Below are 20,294 nucleotides of genomic sequence, written 5' to 3' on the forward strand. Positions count from 1 at the left end.
GCCAGAACTTCTACTGCGTAATATAATCTCGGAGAAAACCCTGATGAGAGGTAATTCCTTATACTTGGCAAAGTATACTCAACCAGATCAAAAATCTCGCTCTCTGTCCACTTGACTGAAATGAAGGAATCTTTATCTCCATTATCTAATAGAGAATCTATTGTTTTCAAAAATATCCTATCTTGGGTTATAATGTGAATTTTCTTGTAGTTTTTCGCAAAGTCTTCCACACCAGGAAAAGGTTGTGATGAAATGTCCACTGCTAGACTTCCGTTCAATATTGGAAAGTCTTCTTCTCTAATGAAGTAACTGGAGACCCAGAATGGTGGAAAGATGAAAGTTTTGTCAATAAACAGAAAAGGTAAGTCCGCTATTAATTTAACCTCTTTAGAGTAGGTCCCACAAATGATAATGATACTGACTTCTGGATGCTTCAAAATTGCTAAAATATTGTACAACTCTATATCCCTTTTAAGTTTTATGGTGAAGGCCACACAGATCCCATGTTCTCTCATGTGATTTGTTAGTATCTGCAGTTCATTCTCTCCATTATCATAATCTGATACTAAAATCCCAACCCAGGTCCAGCCAAAATGCTTCAACAGTTTGGTGATTACCATATAGTGGATGTGGTGATTTTGGACTGTTCGAAAAACATGTGGATAGAGGCGCCTGTCAGATAATGAGCGATCGGTGGATCCATAACTGATCTGCAAAACACAAGAAACATTTTGAGGCGAGTGATTAATGTGCTGGAAAAACACCTTCATAGGCTGCAATATTTTTGAGCAAAAAGGAAGTTTGTAGTGATGATCGAATAGTGAAATATTGGGATTTGGAAATATCGGAACAGATAATTTCTCATATTGGGGTAATCCGGACAGAATAGTGAATCCAATACAAGTCAATTGGAAAGCAAATTATTTTCAGGTGGACCCAACAAACAGTTCATGGGGCTGAGAAAAAAGCTGGAATGGATGGAAAAGAGCTAAAACTAAATGGGAACAGCATGGAGACGATGCCGCAGGCCTTTCTGACTCACATATGGGATCTGGGAATAACGTCAGAATATTGCGCCGGTTTTACAGATTTTAAAAAAGACTTATCAAATCAAACCAGAAATCTTTTATAAAGGGAAAAATGCTAAGAAACATTATTTCAGTCACAATTATATATTTATAGATCAAAATAATATATATATACTTATCCTTTCGCACATGTTCACACGGAGCGTTTTGGCTTTATTTTTTACTTTAACATTTGTGAGGGCGCTCGCTCATATATTTGGGAGGACCCTCCCTCATGACAAATAGTCAGCAATAAAGTGGAATACAACTTCCCCATCCCTTTACAATGCCAGATAAAACATGCCCTTACCACCACCACCATGTCCACCGCCATGTCATTATGTGGCCCTCGCTGACAATTAGCAGAGCGCCTGTTGGTGACTTTGGAACCTGAGTTTGTAACGGCCCTCAGGTGGCCCTGTGTCTTACATTTGGGAGAGTTCAAACTCCTGCATTTGGGAGGATCCTCCCTTGTGCCAAATAGTTACCAGATAGCAGAATCCATATTCCCCATCATTTTACAATACCAGATAAAACAGGCCCATTTGAATTTTGGGCTTTAGCTGCCACCACCACCATGCCCACCACCATGTCATTATGCGGCGCTCACTGACAATTAGCAGAGCGCCACCATGTGCTATGAAACCTGCGTTTTGTAAGGTTAAGAGTTCATTTTTGCCCCCGGATCGCAATGGAGCTGCTGTCATAGTGGGTGAAGCCGCTGTAGGGTGAATATAATACAGGATTTGGGGAGCTGTGTGATCAATGTCAGGAAATCGGGTTCTACCAGACACCAAAAGAATTTTTATTCTGTTAAACCAGAGAGTTATGTGACACAAAGTGGTTACTAAATAACATTTCCCACATGTCTACTTTCCATCAGCACAATTTTGGAAACAAATTTTTTTTTTGTTAGGAAGTTATAAGGGTTAAAATTTGACCAGCGATTTCTTATTTTTACAGCAAAATTTACAAAACCATTTTTTTTAGGGACCACCTCACATTTGAAGTCACTTTGAGGGGTCTATAGGGCAGAAAATACCCAAAAGTGACACCACTATAAAAACTGCACCCCTCAAGCTACTCAAAACTACATTCTAGAAGATTATTAACCCTCCAAGAAAAAATGGACATTTTAATTTTTAAAACAAAAATTTTCTTGTAGCATCAAATCTAAAATTTGTTGGGCAATTTCTCCTGAGTACACCGATACCTCATATGTGGTCATAAACCACTGTTTGGGCGCACGGCACGGCTCAGAAGGGAAGGAGCGCCATTTGACTTTTTGAATGGAAAACATGCTGGAATATTTAGCGGTTGCCATGTCACGTTTGGAGAGGCCCTGTGTGCCTAAACTTTGGAGCTCCCCCACAAGTGACCCCATTTTGGAAACTAGACCCCCCAAGGAACTTATCTACATGCGTAGTGATCACTTTGAACCCCCCAGGTGCTTCACAAATTGATCGGTAAAAATAAAGTACCTTTTTTTCACAAAAAATTTCTTTTAGCCTCAGTTTTTTCATTTTCACATGGGCAACAGGATAAAATGGATCCTAAAATTTGTTGGCCAATTTCTCCTGCGTGCACAGATACCTCATATGTGGTCATAAACCACTGTTTGGGCGCACGGCAGGGCCCGTAAGTGAAGGAGTGCTATTTGACTTTTTGAATGGAAAATTAGCTCCAATCGTTATCGGACACCATGTCGCGTTTGGAGAGCCCCTGTGTGCCTAAACAGTGAAAACCCCCCACAAGTGACCCCATTTTGGAAACTAGACCCCTTATGGATCTTATCTAGATGTGTAGTGAGCACTTTGAACCTCCAGGTGCTTCACAGAAGTTTATAACGCAGAGCAGTGAAAATAAAATATCATTTTTTTTTCCTCAAAAATGATTTTTTAGCACGCTATTTTTTATTTTCACAAGGGTAACAGGAGAAATTGGACCACAAAAGTTGTTGTGCAATGTGTTCTGAGTACACCGATACCCCATATGTGGGGGGGAACCACTGTTTGGGCGCACGGCAGGGCGCAGAAGGGAAGGAGCGCCATTTGACTTTTTGAAATTAAAATTACCTCTAATCGTTAGCGGACACCATGTCGTGTTTGGAGAGCCCCTGTGTACCTAAACATTGGAGCTCCGCCACAAATAACCCCATTTTGGAAACTAGACCCCCTAAGGAACATTTCTAGATGCATAGTGAGCACTTTGAACCCCCAAATGCTTCACAAAAGTTTATAATGCAGTGCCGTGAAAATAAAAAATATTTTTTTTTCCTCAAAAAATTATTTTTTAGTGCGCAATTTTTTATTTTCACAAGGGTACCAGGAGAAACTGGACCCCAAAAGTTGTTGTCCAGTTTGTCCTGAGTACGCTGGTACCCCATATGTGGGGGGACCACTATTTGGGCACACGTTGGGGCTTGGAAGAGAAGTAGTGACATTTAGAAATGCTGACTTTGATAGAATGCTCTGCAGGCATCATGTTACATTTGCAGAGCCCCTGATGTACCTAAACTGTGGAAACTCCCCACAAATGACCCCATTTTGGAAACTAGACCCCCCAAGGAACTTATCTAGATGTGTGGTGAGCACTTTGAACCCCCAAGTGCTTCACAGAAGTTTATAACGCAGAGCCGTGAAAATAAAAAATCATTTTTTTCCTCAAAAAAAAAAAAGATTTTTAGCTCACAATTTTTATTTCCCACAAGGGTAACAGGATAAATTGGACCCCAAAAGTTCTTGTCCAGTTTGTCCTGAGTACGCTGATACCCAATATGTGGGTGGGGACCACTGTTTGGGCACACGTCATGGCTCGGAAGGGAAGTAGTGGCATTATGAAATGCTGACTTTGATGGAATGGTCTGCGGGTGTCATGTTACATTTGCAGAGCCCCTGGTGTGCCTAAACTGTGGAACCCCCCACAAGTGACCCCATTTTGGATATTAGACCCCCCATGGAACTTATCTAGATGTGTGGTGAGCAACTTGAACCCCCAAGTGCTTCACAGAAGTTTATAACGCAAAGCTGTGAAAATAAAAAATCATTTTTTTTCCTCAAAAAATGATTTTTTAGCTCGCAAATTTTTCTTTTCACAAGGGTAACAGGAGAAATTGGACCCCAAAAGTTGTTGTCCAGTTTGTCCTGAGTACGCTGATACCCCATATGTGGGGAAGAACCATTGTTTGGGCGCACGTAAGGGCTGAGAATGGAAGTAGTGACATTTTGAAATGCAGACTTTGATGGAAAGGTCTGCGGTCGTCGTTATGTTTGCAGAGCCCCTGATGTGCCTAAACAGTAGAAACCCCCCACAAGTGACCCCATTTTGGAAACTAGACCTTCCAAGGAACTTATCTAGATGTCTGGTGAGCACTTGGAACCCTCAAGTGCTTCACAGACGTTTATAACGCAGAGACGTGAAAATAAAAAAATCATTTTTTTTTCCAAAAAAATAATTTTTTAGCCCACAATTTTTTATTTTCCCAAGGGTAACAGGAGAAATTAGACCACCAAAGTTGTTGTGCAATTTTTCCTGAGTATGCTGATACCCCATATGTTGGGGTAAACCACTGTTTGGGCACACGTCGGGGCTTGGAAAGGAGGAAGCACCGTTTGACTTTTTGAACGCAAAATTGGCTGGAATCAATGGTGGCACCATGTCGCGTTTGGAGACCCCCTGATGTGCCTAAACAGTGGAAACCCCTCAATTCTAACTCCAACCCTAACCGCAACACACCCCTAACCATAGCCCTAACCCCAACAAATCCCTAACCCTAATCCCAACCCCAACCATAACCCTAACCCCAACACACCCCTAACCCTAATTCCAACCCTAACCCTAATTCAAACCCTAACCCTAGTTATAACCCTAACCCTAATTCCAACTCTCACTCTAATTCTAACTCTAACCCTAATTCCACTCTAACCCTAATTCCAACCCTAACCCTAATTCCAACCCTAACCCTAATTCCAACCCTAGCCCTAATTCCATCCCTAACCCTAATTCCATCCCTAACCCTAATTCCATCCCTAACCCTAATTCCATCCCTAGCCCTAATTCCAACCCTAGCCCTAATTCCAACCCTAGCCCTAATTCCAACCCTAGCCCTAATTCGAACCCTAGCCCTAATTCCAACCCTAGCCCTAATTCCAACCCTAACCCTCTTTCCAACCCTAACTCTCTTTCCAACCCTAACCCTCTTTCCAACCCTAACCCTAACCCTAATGGAAAAATAATTTCTTTATTTTATTAGTTGATCCTGCCTATGGGGGTGATAAACGGGGGGTTTATTTACTTTTCATGCTATTTTGATCACTGTGAGAGTTTATCACAGTGATCAAAATAGAATGAAGGGAAATTGCAGCCGGCGTGCGGACTGCGCATGTGCCTGCCATTTTCAAGATGGCGGCACCCATGAAGCAGGATCGCGGGACACCGGGAGGCGGAGAAGGACATCGGAGGTACCGGGGGGGGTGAGGGGTGGGTCGGAAAGTGGGGGGAGCACAGAGAAGGGGGAGGGGAGCCGATGATGACGGTGGCGGCAGCACATTGCCGCCGTCAGTCAGTATCGGGGGCCGATCGTCTGGTGAGCCGTGGGGGGGGGGGTCGGATCACTGTCTCCAGCCATGTCCGATGCTACTGCAGCATCGGCCATGGCTGGATTGTAATATTTCATCAATATTCATTGATGAAATATTACTATCGCTCTGATTGGCTGTTTCACTTTTAACAGCCAATCAGAGCGATCGTAGCCACGTGGGAGCTAAGCCACGCCCCCTGTGGTGAAGAACAAAGCCCCCTGTATCTGCGGGTCGGGTGACCTTTCAGTGACCTAGGTTAACCGACCCGCAGGGGGCTTTAAAGTCATGACGCCACATAGGCGTCATGGGTCGCTCTGGCACAACTTTTCATGACGCCTACGTGGCGCCAAAGGTCGTGAAGGGGTTAACAGCAAGATTTTAGTTAGTTTGTTCGGCGTTTGTATCTCAGTCAGATAGTTAGCAAGCAAGCAAGTTAGCAAGGCAGAAATAAGCCATGTGTCCATCCAGTTCAGCCTCTATTCCGTCAGAATAAATCCCTAGATCTATGTCCTACTAAAGACCCTAAGCACTGTAAGATACAGTATCATTACGCTCCAGGAAGACATCCAGGCCTCTCTTGAACCCCTCGAGAGAGTTTACCATCAACACCTCCTCAGGCAGGGAATTCCAGATTCTCACTGCCCTAACAGTAAAGAATCCTCTTCTATGTTGGTGGAGAAACCTTCTCTTCTCCAGACACAGAGAATGCCCCCTTGTGACCATAACCTTCCTTGATATAAACAAATACTCGGAGAGATATTTGTACTATCCCCTTATATACTTATACATGGTTATTAGATCGCCCCCCCCAGTCATCTTATTTCTAGGCTAAATAATCCTAATTTTGCTAATCTCTCTGGGTATTGTAGTTCCCTCATCCCCTTTATTAAATTTGCCACCCTCCTTTGTACTCAATATAATTCCATTATATCCTTCCTGAGCACCGGAGTTCAAAACTGTACACAGTACTCCATGTGCGGTCTAACCAGGGATTTGTACAGAGACAGTATAATGCTCTCATCATGTGTATCCAGATCTCTTTTAATGCACCCCAAGATCCTGTTTACATTGGCAGCTACTGCCTGGCACTGACTGCGCCAGGTAAGCTTATCATTAACTAGGATCACCAAGTCCTTCTCCATGTCAGATTTACCCAGTGGTTTCCCGTTCAGTGTGTCATGGTGTTATCAATTCCTTCTTCCCGTGTGAAACTGTCATGTCGCTCTCACCCGGGGCGGTAATTCTGCGCTCGACGTCACCACTTCCGTTCCGGTGCCGCGGCCACTCCGGGAATCCCGTCGGGTGCGCACGCACACCACTCGCTCTCAATCCCATGGCTGCACTGTGTTGCTAAGTGCGCATGCGCTCTCCTCTCTGCCCTGACTGCAGCCACACCATCTCTATTGTCCTGGGAGACCTGACCCGGAAGTCTGTTGTGAGTTCATTTTCCCCTTCACCTTTGATGTCTGATGAACTCCCTCTGCTGGTGAAGGGAGGTAGTGAAATTGATTTGGATGGGAAGAACCTGTCATCTGAACTGGTGGAGTGTAACTGGACATCTGGAATCTCTGAGTGGATATAAGGCAGCCGACGCCCTGCAGGGTTGCTGGTGATCCTTTCTGCTCTGAGCTCTGGCCTCCAGGTTAGTTCCTGTCTTCTAAAGCTAAGTTTTTGCCCTGCTATTATTCCATGAGATTTTGTCTGGTTTACTTAGTGTTTGTGTTCAGCCAGCCCTTGCTGGGACGGGCTTAATTCCATTTTTGTCTCTGATAAGTTGATCTCTTTGATCTGTTTTCAGAATATACATGAGTGCTGATATAGTGATTTTGAAGTCTAGCGACTTCAGTGCCTTTTTTCCTATCAGATGGTTGGGACATTTTTGGTAGGGTTTTTGCGGATTGCAGCCAGCATCATTTCTGTCCTGTCCTATCTAGTTAGTTGGGCCCCATCATTTGCTCAGCCTGTCTTTCTGTCTGTGTTTGTGTTTTCATCTGTTTTTCACCGACAATACATGTTGGGGCTGTCTATTGCTTTGGGGTCTGATCTGGGGCAGCTTAGATTTCCCCTTTCTTTCTTTAGGCTTATTTAGTTCTCCGGCTGTGACGAGGGGTCTAGGATCATCGTAGGAACCCCCCACGGCTACTGTTAGTTGTGGTGAATGGGATCAGTGGTCTGCAATCCGCTAGTTACCAACCTCTCTGGTTTTCTGGACTTAGCTTGTATTTTTGTTTTCTCCTCCTCTGGTGACTCATTCATAACAGAATCACCAGCCATACCGCAGATTCTAGCGTACTCAATAGCAGGAGAGAATTGTAAAAAAAAAAAAAGTGTCAGAATTTTTCTTTTTTGTGTATATTTTTTCCTCTATTTCTATGAGGCTATAGGGGAAATTTTTTCTTAATGGAGATTAAGCAATTGTCTGATCGTGTGGAGCAGCTCACTGCTGGAGTGCGGAGAATTTCCACCTATCTTGCTCATTCACATGCTGCTGAACCAAAGATCCCTACTCCTGATGTGTTTTTTGGGGATCGGTCTAAATTTTTGAATTTTAAGAGTAATTGTAAATTATTTCTTGCCTTGAAGCCTAACTCATCGGGGAGCTCTGCGCAGCAGGTTAAAATTGTCATCTCTTTGCTGCGCGGCGATCCCCAGGATTGGGCGTTTTCTTTGACACCTGATGATCCTATTCTAACTAATGTGGATGCATTTTTTCAAGCCTTGGGGTTGTTGTATGATGAACCTAATGCTATTGATCAAGCTGAAAAGGCCCTGTTGGCATTGAGCCAGGGTCGGGATTCTGCAGAGTTATACTGTCAAAAATTCCGAAAGTGGGCGGTCCTTACTACCTGAAATGATGGTGCTTTGGCAGCCCTCTTTCGGAAGGGTTTGTCCGAAACCGTAAAAGATACCATGGTGGGATTTCCTGTTCCCTCTGCTCTTGACGATTCTATGTCATTAGCCATTCAGGTTGATCAGCGTTTATGTGAACGCAAAACTACACGAGAGGTGTTGCCACCTGTTGAACAAATGTCTGAACCTATGCAATTTGATAGAGTTTTGTCTAGGGCGCAACGTCAGGAGTTCAGAAGGCGTAATAAGCTGTTTTTTTTCTGTGGAGATGCCTCTCATATTATTTCTGTCTGCCCTAAACGAGAGAAACGTTTTGCAAATACATTTGCTGTGGGTGGTGTTCAACCTAAGTTTCTTCTGGCAATTACTCTGATCTGCTCCCTGTCCACATTTTCTGCTAAGGCTTTTGTGGATTCGGGAGCGGCTCTGAACCTGATGGACTTGGATTTTGCTAAACGTTGTGGGTTTCCTATGACACCTCTGCGGTCGCCAATCCCTTTGAGGGGTATTGATGCTACTCCTTTGGCGAAGAATAAACCTCAGTTTTGGACCCAGGTGGTAATGCGGGTCGCCCCAGACCATCAAGAAAATTGCAGATTTTTGGTGTTGCATAATTTGCATGATGCCATTGTTCTGGGGTTTTCCTGGTTGCAAATCCATAATCCAGTTTTGGATTGGAAATCTGTGTCTGTGGTGAGTTGGGGTTGTCGGTGTGCCCTTAGTGGCGCTCCTGTTTTCTCCACCTCTCCCCAGTCGCATGATGTTCCTGACTATTTGGCTGATTTTTATGATGTATTTAGTGAGAATGAGTCTGCGTCTTTGCCTCCTCATAGGAGTTATGACTGTGCAATTGAGCTGAACCCTGGGTGTAAATTTCCCAAGGGTCGTCTTTTCAATTTATCTGTACCCAAGCACGAGGCTATGCGATCCTATATTAAGGAGTCGTTGGAGAAGGGTCATATTAGACCATCCTCTTCACCCTTAGGTGCTGGGTTTTTTTCGTGGCCAAGAAAGATGGTTCATTAAGGCCTTGTATTGACTATCGTTCCCTCAACAAAATTACTGTTAAATATCATTATCCGTTACCCCTGATTTCTGATCTATTCTCCAGAGTTAAAGGTGCTTGCTGGTTTACCAAGCTTGACCTCAGGAGGGCGTATAATCTTATTCGCATTAAACATGGGAATGAATGGAAGACGGCGTTTAATACTCCGGAGGGACATTTTGAGTACCTGGTGATGCCTTTTGGGCTCACTAATGCCCCTTCTGTCTTCCAGTGCTTCATGAATGATATTTTCCGGGACTTTGTGGATACATTTTTGATCATCTATCTGGATGATATTTTGATCTTTTCCAAGGATTGGGATTCTCATGTGGAACATGTTCGGACTGTGTTCCGGATTTTGAGGGAGAATTCCCTGTATGTTAAGGGATCGAAATGCCTTTTTGGTGTACAGAGGATTTCATTTTTGGGATTTATTTTGTCTCCGTCAACTATTGAAATGGACCCGGCCAAGGTACAGGCCATTTATGATTGGGTTCAGCCCACTTCTTTGAAGGCCCTCCAGAAGTTTTTGGGTTTTGCTAATTTTTATCGTAAATTTATAGCTAATTTTTCTGGTATTTCCAAGCCATTGACTGATTTGACTAAGAAGGGTGCTGATGTGCTGAATTGGTCTCCGGAGGCTGTTTCTTCCTTTCAGGAGCTGAAGCGGAGGTTCACTTCTGCTCCGGTTTTGCGGCAACCTGATGTCTCGCTCACATTTCAGGTAGAGGTGGATGCTTCTGAGATTGGTGCAGGAGCTGTTTTGTCCCAAAAAGATCCTGTAACATCTAAAATGAATCCCTGTGCTTTCTTTTCCCAAAAGTTCTCCCCATGCGAACGTAACTATGATGTGGGGAATCGGGAACTGTTAACCATGAAATGGGCATTTGAGGAGTGGAGACATTGGTTGGAGGGACCTAAACATCAAGTCGTGGTCCTTACTGACCACAAGAATTTGATTTACCTTGAGTCGGCCAAACGCTTGAATCCTAGACAGTCTAGGTGGGCTTTGTTTTTCACACGTTTTGATTTTGTGGTCTCTTTTCTTCTGGGCACTAAGAATGTCAAGGCAGACGCCCTCTCTAGGAGTTTCTTTGCTGATTCTCCTATTGTGACCAAGCCTGCTACCATCTTAGGTGAGGGGGTAGTTCTTTCTGCCATCTCGCCCGATTTGAGACGTGCTCTGGAAGAGTTTCAGGAGGACAAACCTGAGCGTTGTCCCATTAAAAAAATGTATGTTCCTGACCAGTGGAGGAAGAGAGTAATGTCTGAAGTTCATTGCTCCGCATTGGCTGGTCATCCAGGTATTTTTGGTACTTGAGATTTGGTGAGTCGGTCTTTTTGGTGGCCCACCTTGTCTCGTGATGTCAGGAATTTTGTGCAGTCATGTGGGACTTGCTCCCGGTCTAAACCTTGTTCTCGCTCTAGTGGGTTGTTGATGCCTTTGCCGGTGCCCAGGAGGCCATGGACCCATATTTCAATGGATTTTATCTCTGATATGCCTGTCTCTCAGAGAATCACTGTTATTTGGGTGATTTGTGATAGATTCTCTAAGATGGTCCATCTTGTACCAGTCCCTAAATTGCCATCTTCCTCAGAGTTGGTGCCCGTGTTTTTGCAACAGGTGGTTCGCTTGCATGGGATTCCTGAGAACATTGTATCTGACAGAGGAGTTCAGTTTGTTTCTAGATTTTGGAGGACTTTCTGTTCCAAGCTGGGAATTCAGTTGTCCTTCTCCTCTGCGTTTCACCCTCAGACCAATGGGCAGACAGAGAGAGCAAACCAGACTTTGGAGTCTTATTTGAGATGTTTTATTTCTGCTGATCAGGATGATTGGGTTTCATTTTTGCCCTTGGCCGAATTTGCTTTAAATAATAGAGCTAGTTCTGCCACTTTGATGTCACCTTTTTTTTGTAACTTTGGGTTTCATCCTCGATTCTCTTTAGGGCAGGTGGAGTCTTCTGCCTGCCCAGGTGTTTACACTGTGGTGGAGAGAATGCACGAGATCTGGGACCAAGTGGTGGATAAGTTGTCTCTCTCCCAGGAAAAGGCCCAGCGGTTTTCCAACCGGCATAGGACCATTGGTCCCCAGTTTAAGGTGGGTGATATGGTTTGGTTGTCATCAAAGAATATCTCTATGAAGGTGGCTTCTCCAATGTTTAAACCTAGATTTATTGGACCTTACAAGATTTTGGAGATTCTTAATCCAGTCTCTTTTCGATTGGCTCTTCCTGTCACATTCAAGATCCATAACGTGTTTCATAAGTCTCTGTTAAAGAGGTTTGTTGAGCCAGTAGTTCCGGTGGTGGCACCTCCTGACCCTGTATAGGTTGAAGGTAATGTGGAATATGAGGTTGAGAAGATACTGGATTCTCGTCTGGCTAGACGGAGACTGCAGTATTTGGTTAAGTGGAAGGGTTATGGCCAGGAGGATAATTCTTGGGTCCCTGCATCCGATATTCATGCCAAAGATTGGTTCGTGCTTTTCATCGGGCTCACCCAGATCGCCCTGGTGGCATGGATGAGGGTTAGGTGACCCCTCCTCAAGGGGGAGGTTCTGTTGTGAGTTCATTTTCCCCTTCACCTTTGATGTCTGATGAACTCCCTCTGCTGGTGAAGGGAGGTAGTGAAATTGATTTGGATGGGAAGAACCTGTCATCTGAACTGGTGGAGTGTGACTGGACATCTGGAATCTCTGAGTGGATATAAGGCAGCCGACGTCCTGCAGGGTTGCTGGTGATCCTTTCTGCTCTGAGCTCTGGCCTCCAGTTTAGTTCCTGTCTACTAAAGCTAAGTTTTTGCCCTGCTATTATTCCATGAGATTTTGTCTGGTTTACTTAGTGTTTGTGTTCAGCCAGCCCTTGCTGGGACGGGCTGAATTCCATTTTTGTCTCTGATCAGTTGATCTCTTTGCTCTCTTTTCAGAATATACATGAGTGCTGATATAGTAATTTTGAAGTCTAGCGACTTCAGGGCCTTTTTTCCTATCAGACGGTTGGGACATTTTTGGTAGGGTTTTTGCGGATTGCAGCCAGCATCTTTTCTGTCCTGTCCTATCTAGTTAGTTGAGTCCCATCATTTGCTCAGCCTGTCTTTCTGTCTGTGTTTGTGTTTTCATCTGTTTTTCACCGACAATACATGTTGGGGGCTGTCTATTGCTTTGGGGTCTGCTCTGGGGCAGTTTAGATTTCCCCTTTCTTTCTTTAGGCTTATTTAGTTCTCCGGCTGTGACGAGGGGTCTAGGATCATCGTAGGAACCCCCCACGGCTACTGTTAGTTGTGGTGAATAGGATCAGGGGTCTGCAATCCGCTAGTTACCAACCTCTCCGATTTTCTGGCCTTAGCTTGTATTTTTGTTTTCTCCTCCTCCGGTGACTCATTCGTAACAGAAGTCCCAGCACTCATGCTCTATATCAGGCTACCTCTTGCTACGGGAGGTGCCTGATTATTATTGTGCTTCTTTGCTAGGCCTGCTTGGTCCCTGCTTGGCTGTGCTTTGTATTCAGGTCCCTTGCCCTGTGCCATGCTTCTTAGCACACGCTCTGCTCCTGCACTGTGCTCTGTCGTTCTCCTTAGCACATGCTCTGCTCTTGCCCTGTGCTCTGCTGTGCTCCTCAGCACATGCTCTGTTCCTGCATTGTGCTCTGTTGTGCTCCTTAGCACACACTCTGCTCGTGCGCTGTGCTCTGCCGTGCTTCTTAGCTCACGCTCTGCTCCTGCCTTTTGTCCTGTCGTGCTTCTTAGCACACCCTCTGCCTTGCCTTGCACCCAGGCGTGTTTCCCAGCATGCGCTCTGTCTAGCTTTGTACTAAGGCATGCTATCCTGCACGCACTCTGCTTTTCTCCATAATGGGCGTGCTTGTCTCTGCACATCATATGCGCTCCCATACCTAGCATGCTCCCGTACACACCTTGCACTACCCAGTGCCCAGTGTGCCCCCATGTTCATGCCCTGTACTTTCCTGAACCCTCCATACTCCCATGCACATGCCCTCTACTATCCTATATCCTGCGTGCCCCTGTGTCTACACTTTGCACACGTTTGTATTCTGCACGCTCCCTGTTGCACCTTGCTAGACACATTCACTCGTGTTTTTTGTGAGCTGGCCACCTGGTTCCAGCAGTCATACTACTTTACCCACCTTGGTCTGCCCCTGATGCCCCCAGTATAGGGGGTGGTTCTCACTAGGTCAGCTTGCCTTGGGTGGGTTGGTATCACGAGCCAGAGGGTCCACTCAAGGAGTTGTCACAGTAACCTTACATTTATCAGTGTTAAACCCCATCTGCCACCTTTCGGCCCAAGTTTCCAACTTATCCAGGTCCATCTTCTCTTGCATTGATGGCTTTATATAGTTTTGGAAAGTGTAGCCAGTATAACTAGATAGTGACCAGTATGGCTGTAAAATTTACCTTCCGGAATTTTCTATTTTTTTGGGGGGGTATTACTGAGATTCACAGACAAAGTCATCAGGGCACATGTCCTACAAGTGTGTTGTGCACTGCTTTTATTGTGCTCCATGCACGATTATAGCATGGAAAAAAGCCTGCTGCATCCCATATTTTAGCTAGTTAGATAGGTGGTTGTATATCAGTCAGATACTGTCGGTAGCTAGTGTTCAGTGTGGCTGTTAAACCCTTTCTGACATCCAACGTACTATCCTGTCTACGGTACCAGGGCCCGTATGACCATGCACGGGATAGTACTTTGAGCCCTTAAATGCGATACCACGACTTAAGTCGCGGAGATTGCATAAAAATTCCTACTCCATTTTACCTTAGGGAAAATGGCGTCGGGCTCCCGGGCTGCGATCCCCCCCCCCGGCCTCCAGAGTGCTGTGATTGGCTGTTTAATTCTGAACAGCTAATCGCAGCGTTTCTAATTGTTTCAGCCTATCAGGCTGAAACAATGAGGTCCTAGGCTAGGATTGGAGTACTGATGTACTCGATCCTAGCCCCTGTGCCTGGCAACTGGGTCCTCACTCTAGTTGAGGATTCCTGCAGAGAGGTCACACACAGCAAGAGCTCCTGTGCTGGGTATTGTGGTGCCACAGCAGCCTGCAGCATCACAATCTCTGCGGAAGACAGAAGAAAGAAAAAAGAAAAAAACACCAACTGTAAGTGTTACCTGATCCCCGATCCTAGACCAAGCTATCTTCACCCCTCAATCTATCTTCATCCCCCCAATCACCTCCATCCCCCCTTCTCCCTCTTTTTACCACCCTCCACCCCCCCTTTTGCGTCACCTCTGTGCGCAGCCGCCGAGCGTTGATTGGTGACGCAGTTCACCAATCAAAACTCGTGCTTGCTTTTTTTCCTCAGCCCCCTTTGTGCCACCTCCACACACACTTCCTGCAGCCGCAAAACTTTGGTAAGTGATGCGTGTCACTTATCAGAGCTTGTGCCTGCCGTTTTTCCATTTTTTTTACCCCCCTTGCGCCACCTACGCTACAACCCTAACTGATCCCTGTCCGATCTCTTTTCATCCACCCCAATCCCCCATCCCCCTTTTTTACCCCCCTCCATCCCCGTTTGCACAGCCACTGAGCGTTGATTGGTGACGCAGTTCAGCAATCAACACTCGTGCTCACTTTTTCTCAGCCGCCTTAGCGCCAACTCCGGACACGCATCTGCCAGCTGCTAAACTTTGATAAGTGACACAGTTCACTTACTAGAGTTTGTGCCTGCCATTTTCCTTTTTTTTTTTATCCCCCCTTGCGCCACCCCCGTGCACACATACAGCTGCCGTCGAACTTTGATAAGTAAAACAGTTCACTTATTAGAGCTCGTGCTGGCTGTTTTAGACACTTTTATTTTCGCCACCCCCGTGTGCACATCCAGCAGCCGAATTTTGATATGTGACATGTTGTTCACTTATCAGAGCTAGGGCCTGCTGTTTTAGCCTTTTTTTTCCACAGCTTTTTTTTTCAGAATAGTTTAAACCAATCACTATCCCCCACACATACACATACAGTTATCAATAAAGTACACCCAAGCACCATATTCACACAAAAAATGTCATCAAATTTGTCCCAACAGTGCTATTCAATGGAGGAGGCATATTCTTTCCTTGCCTCTGACCCTGATAGTAAGGGAGAGAATCCAACTTTTCTTTATTTTTCTGATTCTTCATCCTCTTCCTCTTCCCCCTCCTCACTTTCCTCCTTGGGTCCTGCAGAACCGCCACACAGATGCTCCAGGATAGAAAATGAGCCAGCGCCCACCATGCTGAACCAGCGCTCCCCATATGGACTTCACCCCCCGAAAATTACGAGCCACTGATTCCTGATTTTGTAGTAGAATCAGGAATCAAGTTTCACACCACCAGCCTCATAGAAATTGTCTTTTTCTCTGAGGATTTTATTAACCTCATGGTGGAGCAAACTAATTTGTAGGCTCGTCATTTTGGAACAAAACCAGCGTTCATAATTTTCAAACTGGTCTCCTGTAGACGCAGTTGAAATGATGCAGTTTTGGGGCCTGGTCCTCCATATGGGGATCCTGAAGAAGGCCGAACTTCGGCAATATTGGAATGTTAATATTGTTTATAACACTCCAGTGTTCCGAATGGTCATGGCACGGACGCATTTTGAGGCCATACACAAATTTCTGCATTACACTGATAATGCACAGTGTCCTGCACGAGATAACTCCAACTTGGACCGTCTGTTCAAAGTTCGGCAAGTCATCGAACACTTCAACAAAAAGTTTGCTGGTGTACGAAACCCACAGGTTTAGAGTGTACGAAGGGAAGGACACCAGGCTTGAACCACCTGAGTGTCCTCCTTTCCTGGGAGTGAGTGGGAAAATTGTGTGGGATTTCGTGCACCCACTGCTTGATAAAGGTTATCACTAGGGTTGAGCTACTAAAAAGTATCGGATCGGAATGGATTGGCCGATACAAAAAAATATCGGGTATCGCCGATTTCGATACCGGAAGTCCCATTCAAGTCTATGGGACTTCCGGTATCGGAATAAGCAAAACCCTTTTTTTCCTTGTACAGCCTCTCAGGGGTCTGTACGGGCCTTCCGGGGGTCTGTGCCGACTGGCTGGGGGTCTGTGCCGACTGCGTGGGGTCTGTGCAGTCTCCGGGGGTCTGTGCCGACTGCCCGGGGGTCTGTGCTGACTTCCCAGGGGTCTGTGCCGACTGCCCGGGGGTCTGAGCTGACTGCCCGGGGGTCTGTGCAGGCTGCGGGGGTCTGTGCCGGCCTGCCGGGGAGCTGTGCCGGCCTGCCGGGGGGCTGTGCCGACTGCCCGGGGGTCTGTGCAGGCTCCGGGGGTTTGTGCAGGCATCGTCCTATGGGACTACAAGTCCCATCGGGCGATGCCTGCTACCATGACGGTGATTGACACATTAGCCAATGATGGGACAGTAGTAGTCCCATCATCCGGCTGTGTTGAATGAAAAAAAAAAAAATTACATACTACATACATACAACATACATACAACATACTACATACATACTACATACATGCTACATACTACATACATACTACATACATGCTACATGCTACATACATGCTACATACATGCTACATACATACTGCATACATGCTACATACATACTACATACATATTACATACATATCACATACATACTACATACATGCTACATACATACTACATACATGCTACATACATACTACATACATGCTACATACATACTACATGCATTCTACATACAACATACATGATACATACATACTACATACATGCTACATACTACATACATGGTACATACATACTACATACATGCTACATACTACATACATGTTACATACATACTACATACTACATACATGCTACATACATACTACATACATACTACATACATGCTACATACATACTACATATATACTACATACTACATACATACTACATACATGCTACATACATGCTACATACATACTACATACATAGTACATGCATACTACATACATACTACATACATACTACATACATACTACATACTACATACATGCTACATACATACTACATGCATGCAACATACATATATACTACATACAATACATTCATACAATACATACATATAGACATACAGTACATATAACATAGAGTACATACTTTCCATCACTTGTCACATTGTTCCCCGAAGTCATTGTCATCTGTAGATTAAAATTTAAAATAACAAACCACAAATATACTTACCCTTGATCCGCAGAATTCCACGTGTGTCCCACGCCGATATTGCGTGGAGAACAGCAGCATCGTGGAATCGTGGATGTAGTATGTAGTATGTATGTACCATGTATGTAGTATGTATGTAGCATGTATGTAGCATGTATGTAGTATGTAGCATGTATGAATGTATTGTATGTAGTATATATGTATGTTGCATGCATGTAGTATGTATGTAGCATGTATGTAGCATGTAGCATGTATGCAGCATGTAGCATGTATGTAGCATGTATGTAGTATGTATGTAGTATGTATGTAGCATGTATGTAGTATGTAGTATGTATGTAGTTTGTATGTAGTATGCAGCATGTATGTAGTATGCATGTAGTATGTAGCATGTGTGTAGCATGTATGTAGTATGTATGTAATATGTATGTAGTATGTATGTAGTATGTATGTAGCATGTAGCTTGTATGTAGCATGTATGTAGTGTGTATGTAGCATGTATGTAGTATGTAGTATGTATGTAGTATGTATGTATGTAGTATGTAGTATGTATGTAGTATGCATGTAGTATGTAGTATGTATGTAGCATGTATGTAGTATGTAGTATGTATGTAGCATGTATGTAGCATGTATGTAGCATGTATGTAGTATGTAGCATGTATGTAGTATGTATGTAGCATGTATGTAGTATGTAGCATGTATGTAGTATGTATGTAGCATGTATGTAGCATGTAGCATGTATGTAGTATGTATGTATGTAGCATGTATGTAGTATGTATGTAGTATGTCATTTTTTTTTTTTTACATTAAACACATTAGCCGGATGATGGGACTACTACTGTCTAGAGTTGAGCGATACCGTCCGATACTTCAAAGTATCGGATCGGAATGGATCGGCCGATCTTAAAAAAAAGTATCGGTATCGCCGATTCTGATACCGGAAGTCCCATTCAAGTCTATGGGACTTCCGGTAACGGAATAAGAAAAACCCTGTTTTTCCCTTGTACAGCCTCTCTGGGGTCTGTACGGGCCTTTCGGGGGGCTGTGCGGGCCTGCCAGGGCGTCTGTGCAGGCTCCGGTGGTCTGTGCCGGCCTGCCGGGGGGGCTGTGCAGGCTCCGGTGGGCTGTGCCGGCCTGCCGGGGGGCTGTGCAGGCTCCGGTGGGCTGTGCCGGCCTGCCGGGGGGCTGTGCCGGCCTGCCGGTGGTCTGTGCAGGCTCCGGTGGGCTGTGCCGGCCTGCCGGGGGGCTGTGCCGGCCTGCCGGGGGGATGTGCAGGCTTCGGGGGTCTGTGCAGGCATCGTCCGATGGGACTACAAGTCCCATCGGGCGATGCCTGCTACCATGACAGTGATTGACACATTAGCCAATGATGGGACAGTAGTAGTCCCATCATCCGGCTAATGTGTTGAATGTAAAAAAAAAAAAAAAAAAATTACATGCTACATACATGCTACATTCATACTACATACATGCTACATTCATACTACATATATACTACATGCAACATACATACTACATATATACTACATGCATGCTACATGCATACTACATGCTACATACATACCACATACATACTACATATATACTACATGCATGCTACATACATACTGCATGCTACATGCATGCTACATACATACTACATACATACTACATGCTACATACATACCACATATATACTACATACATACTACATACAATACATTCATACAGTACATACATAGACATACAGTACATATAACATAGAGTAACATACTTACCAATACTTGTCACATTTTTCCCCGAAGCCATTGTCTTTTAAAGGAATAAATATTAACATAACAAACCACAAAAATACTCACCCACGATCCGAAGCAGTCCACGAGTGTGTCCCACGACGATCTTGGGTAGAGAACTGCAGCATCAGCTGATGCCGCCGTTCTCTACGGGCTGCAGGAATCCAATGACGGAAGGTAGGTATCCTTCCGCACTGTATTCCTCCGCCACTTAAAAAAAAAAAAGTCCCTAGTCTCACTTTATGCCATTGCTGCGTGGGAAATTCCCACACAGCAATGGCATAAAGTGAGACTAGGGACTTTTTTTTTTTTAAGTGGCGGAGGAATACAGTGCGGAAGGATACCTACCTTCCGTCATTGGATTCCTGCAGCCCGTAGAGAACGGCGGCATCAGCTGATGCTGCAGTTCTCTACCCAAGATCGTCGTGGGACACACTCGTGGACTGCTTCGGATCGTGGGTGAGTATTTTTGTGGTTTGTTATGTTAATATTTATTCCTTTAAAAGACAATGGCTTCGGGGAACAATGTGACAAGTATTGGTAAGTATGTTACTCTATGTTATATGTACTGTATGTCTATGTATGTATTGTATGAATGTATTGTATGTAGTATGTATGTAGTATATATGTGGTATGTATGTAGCATGTAGTATGTATGTAGTATGTATGTAGCATGCATGTAGCATGCAGTATGTATGTAGCATGCATGTAGTATATATGTAGTATGTATGTGGTATGTATGTAGCATGTAGTATGTATGTAGCATGCATGTAGTATGTATGTAGCATGCATGTAGTATGTATGTAGCATGTAGTATATATGTAGCATGTAGTATG

General features: G+C 44.6%; 1 protein-coding gene across 1 annotated transcript in view; it reads left to right on the forward strand.

The window, feature by feature from the left end:
- The first annotated feature begins 236 nt into the window (after positions 1-236).
- LOC141058884 (uncharacterized) overlaps positions 237-20,294 on the forward strand; it is a 46,935-nt gene continuing 26,877 nt past the window's right edge. Inside the window, exon 1 of the mRNA XM_073555090.1 lies at positions 237-361. Coding sequence (XP_073411191.1) covers positions 334-361 — 28 coding nt within the window. The 5' untranslated portion in view covers positions 237-333. The remainder of the gene's footprint in view (positions 362-20,294) is intronic.

Source organism: Dendrobates tinctorius, unplaced genomic scaffold, assembly GCF_039654945.1.
Source record: "Dendrobates tinctorius isolate UK_male_01 unplaced genomic scaffold, ASM3965494v1 ptg000216l, whole genome shotgun sequence".
Lineage (NCBI taxonomy): Eukaryota > Metazoa > Chordata > Amphibia > Anura > Dendrobatidae > Dendrobates > Dendrobates tinctorius.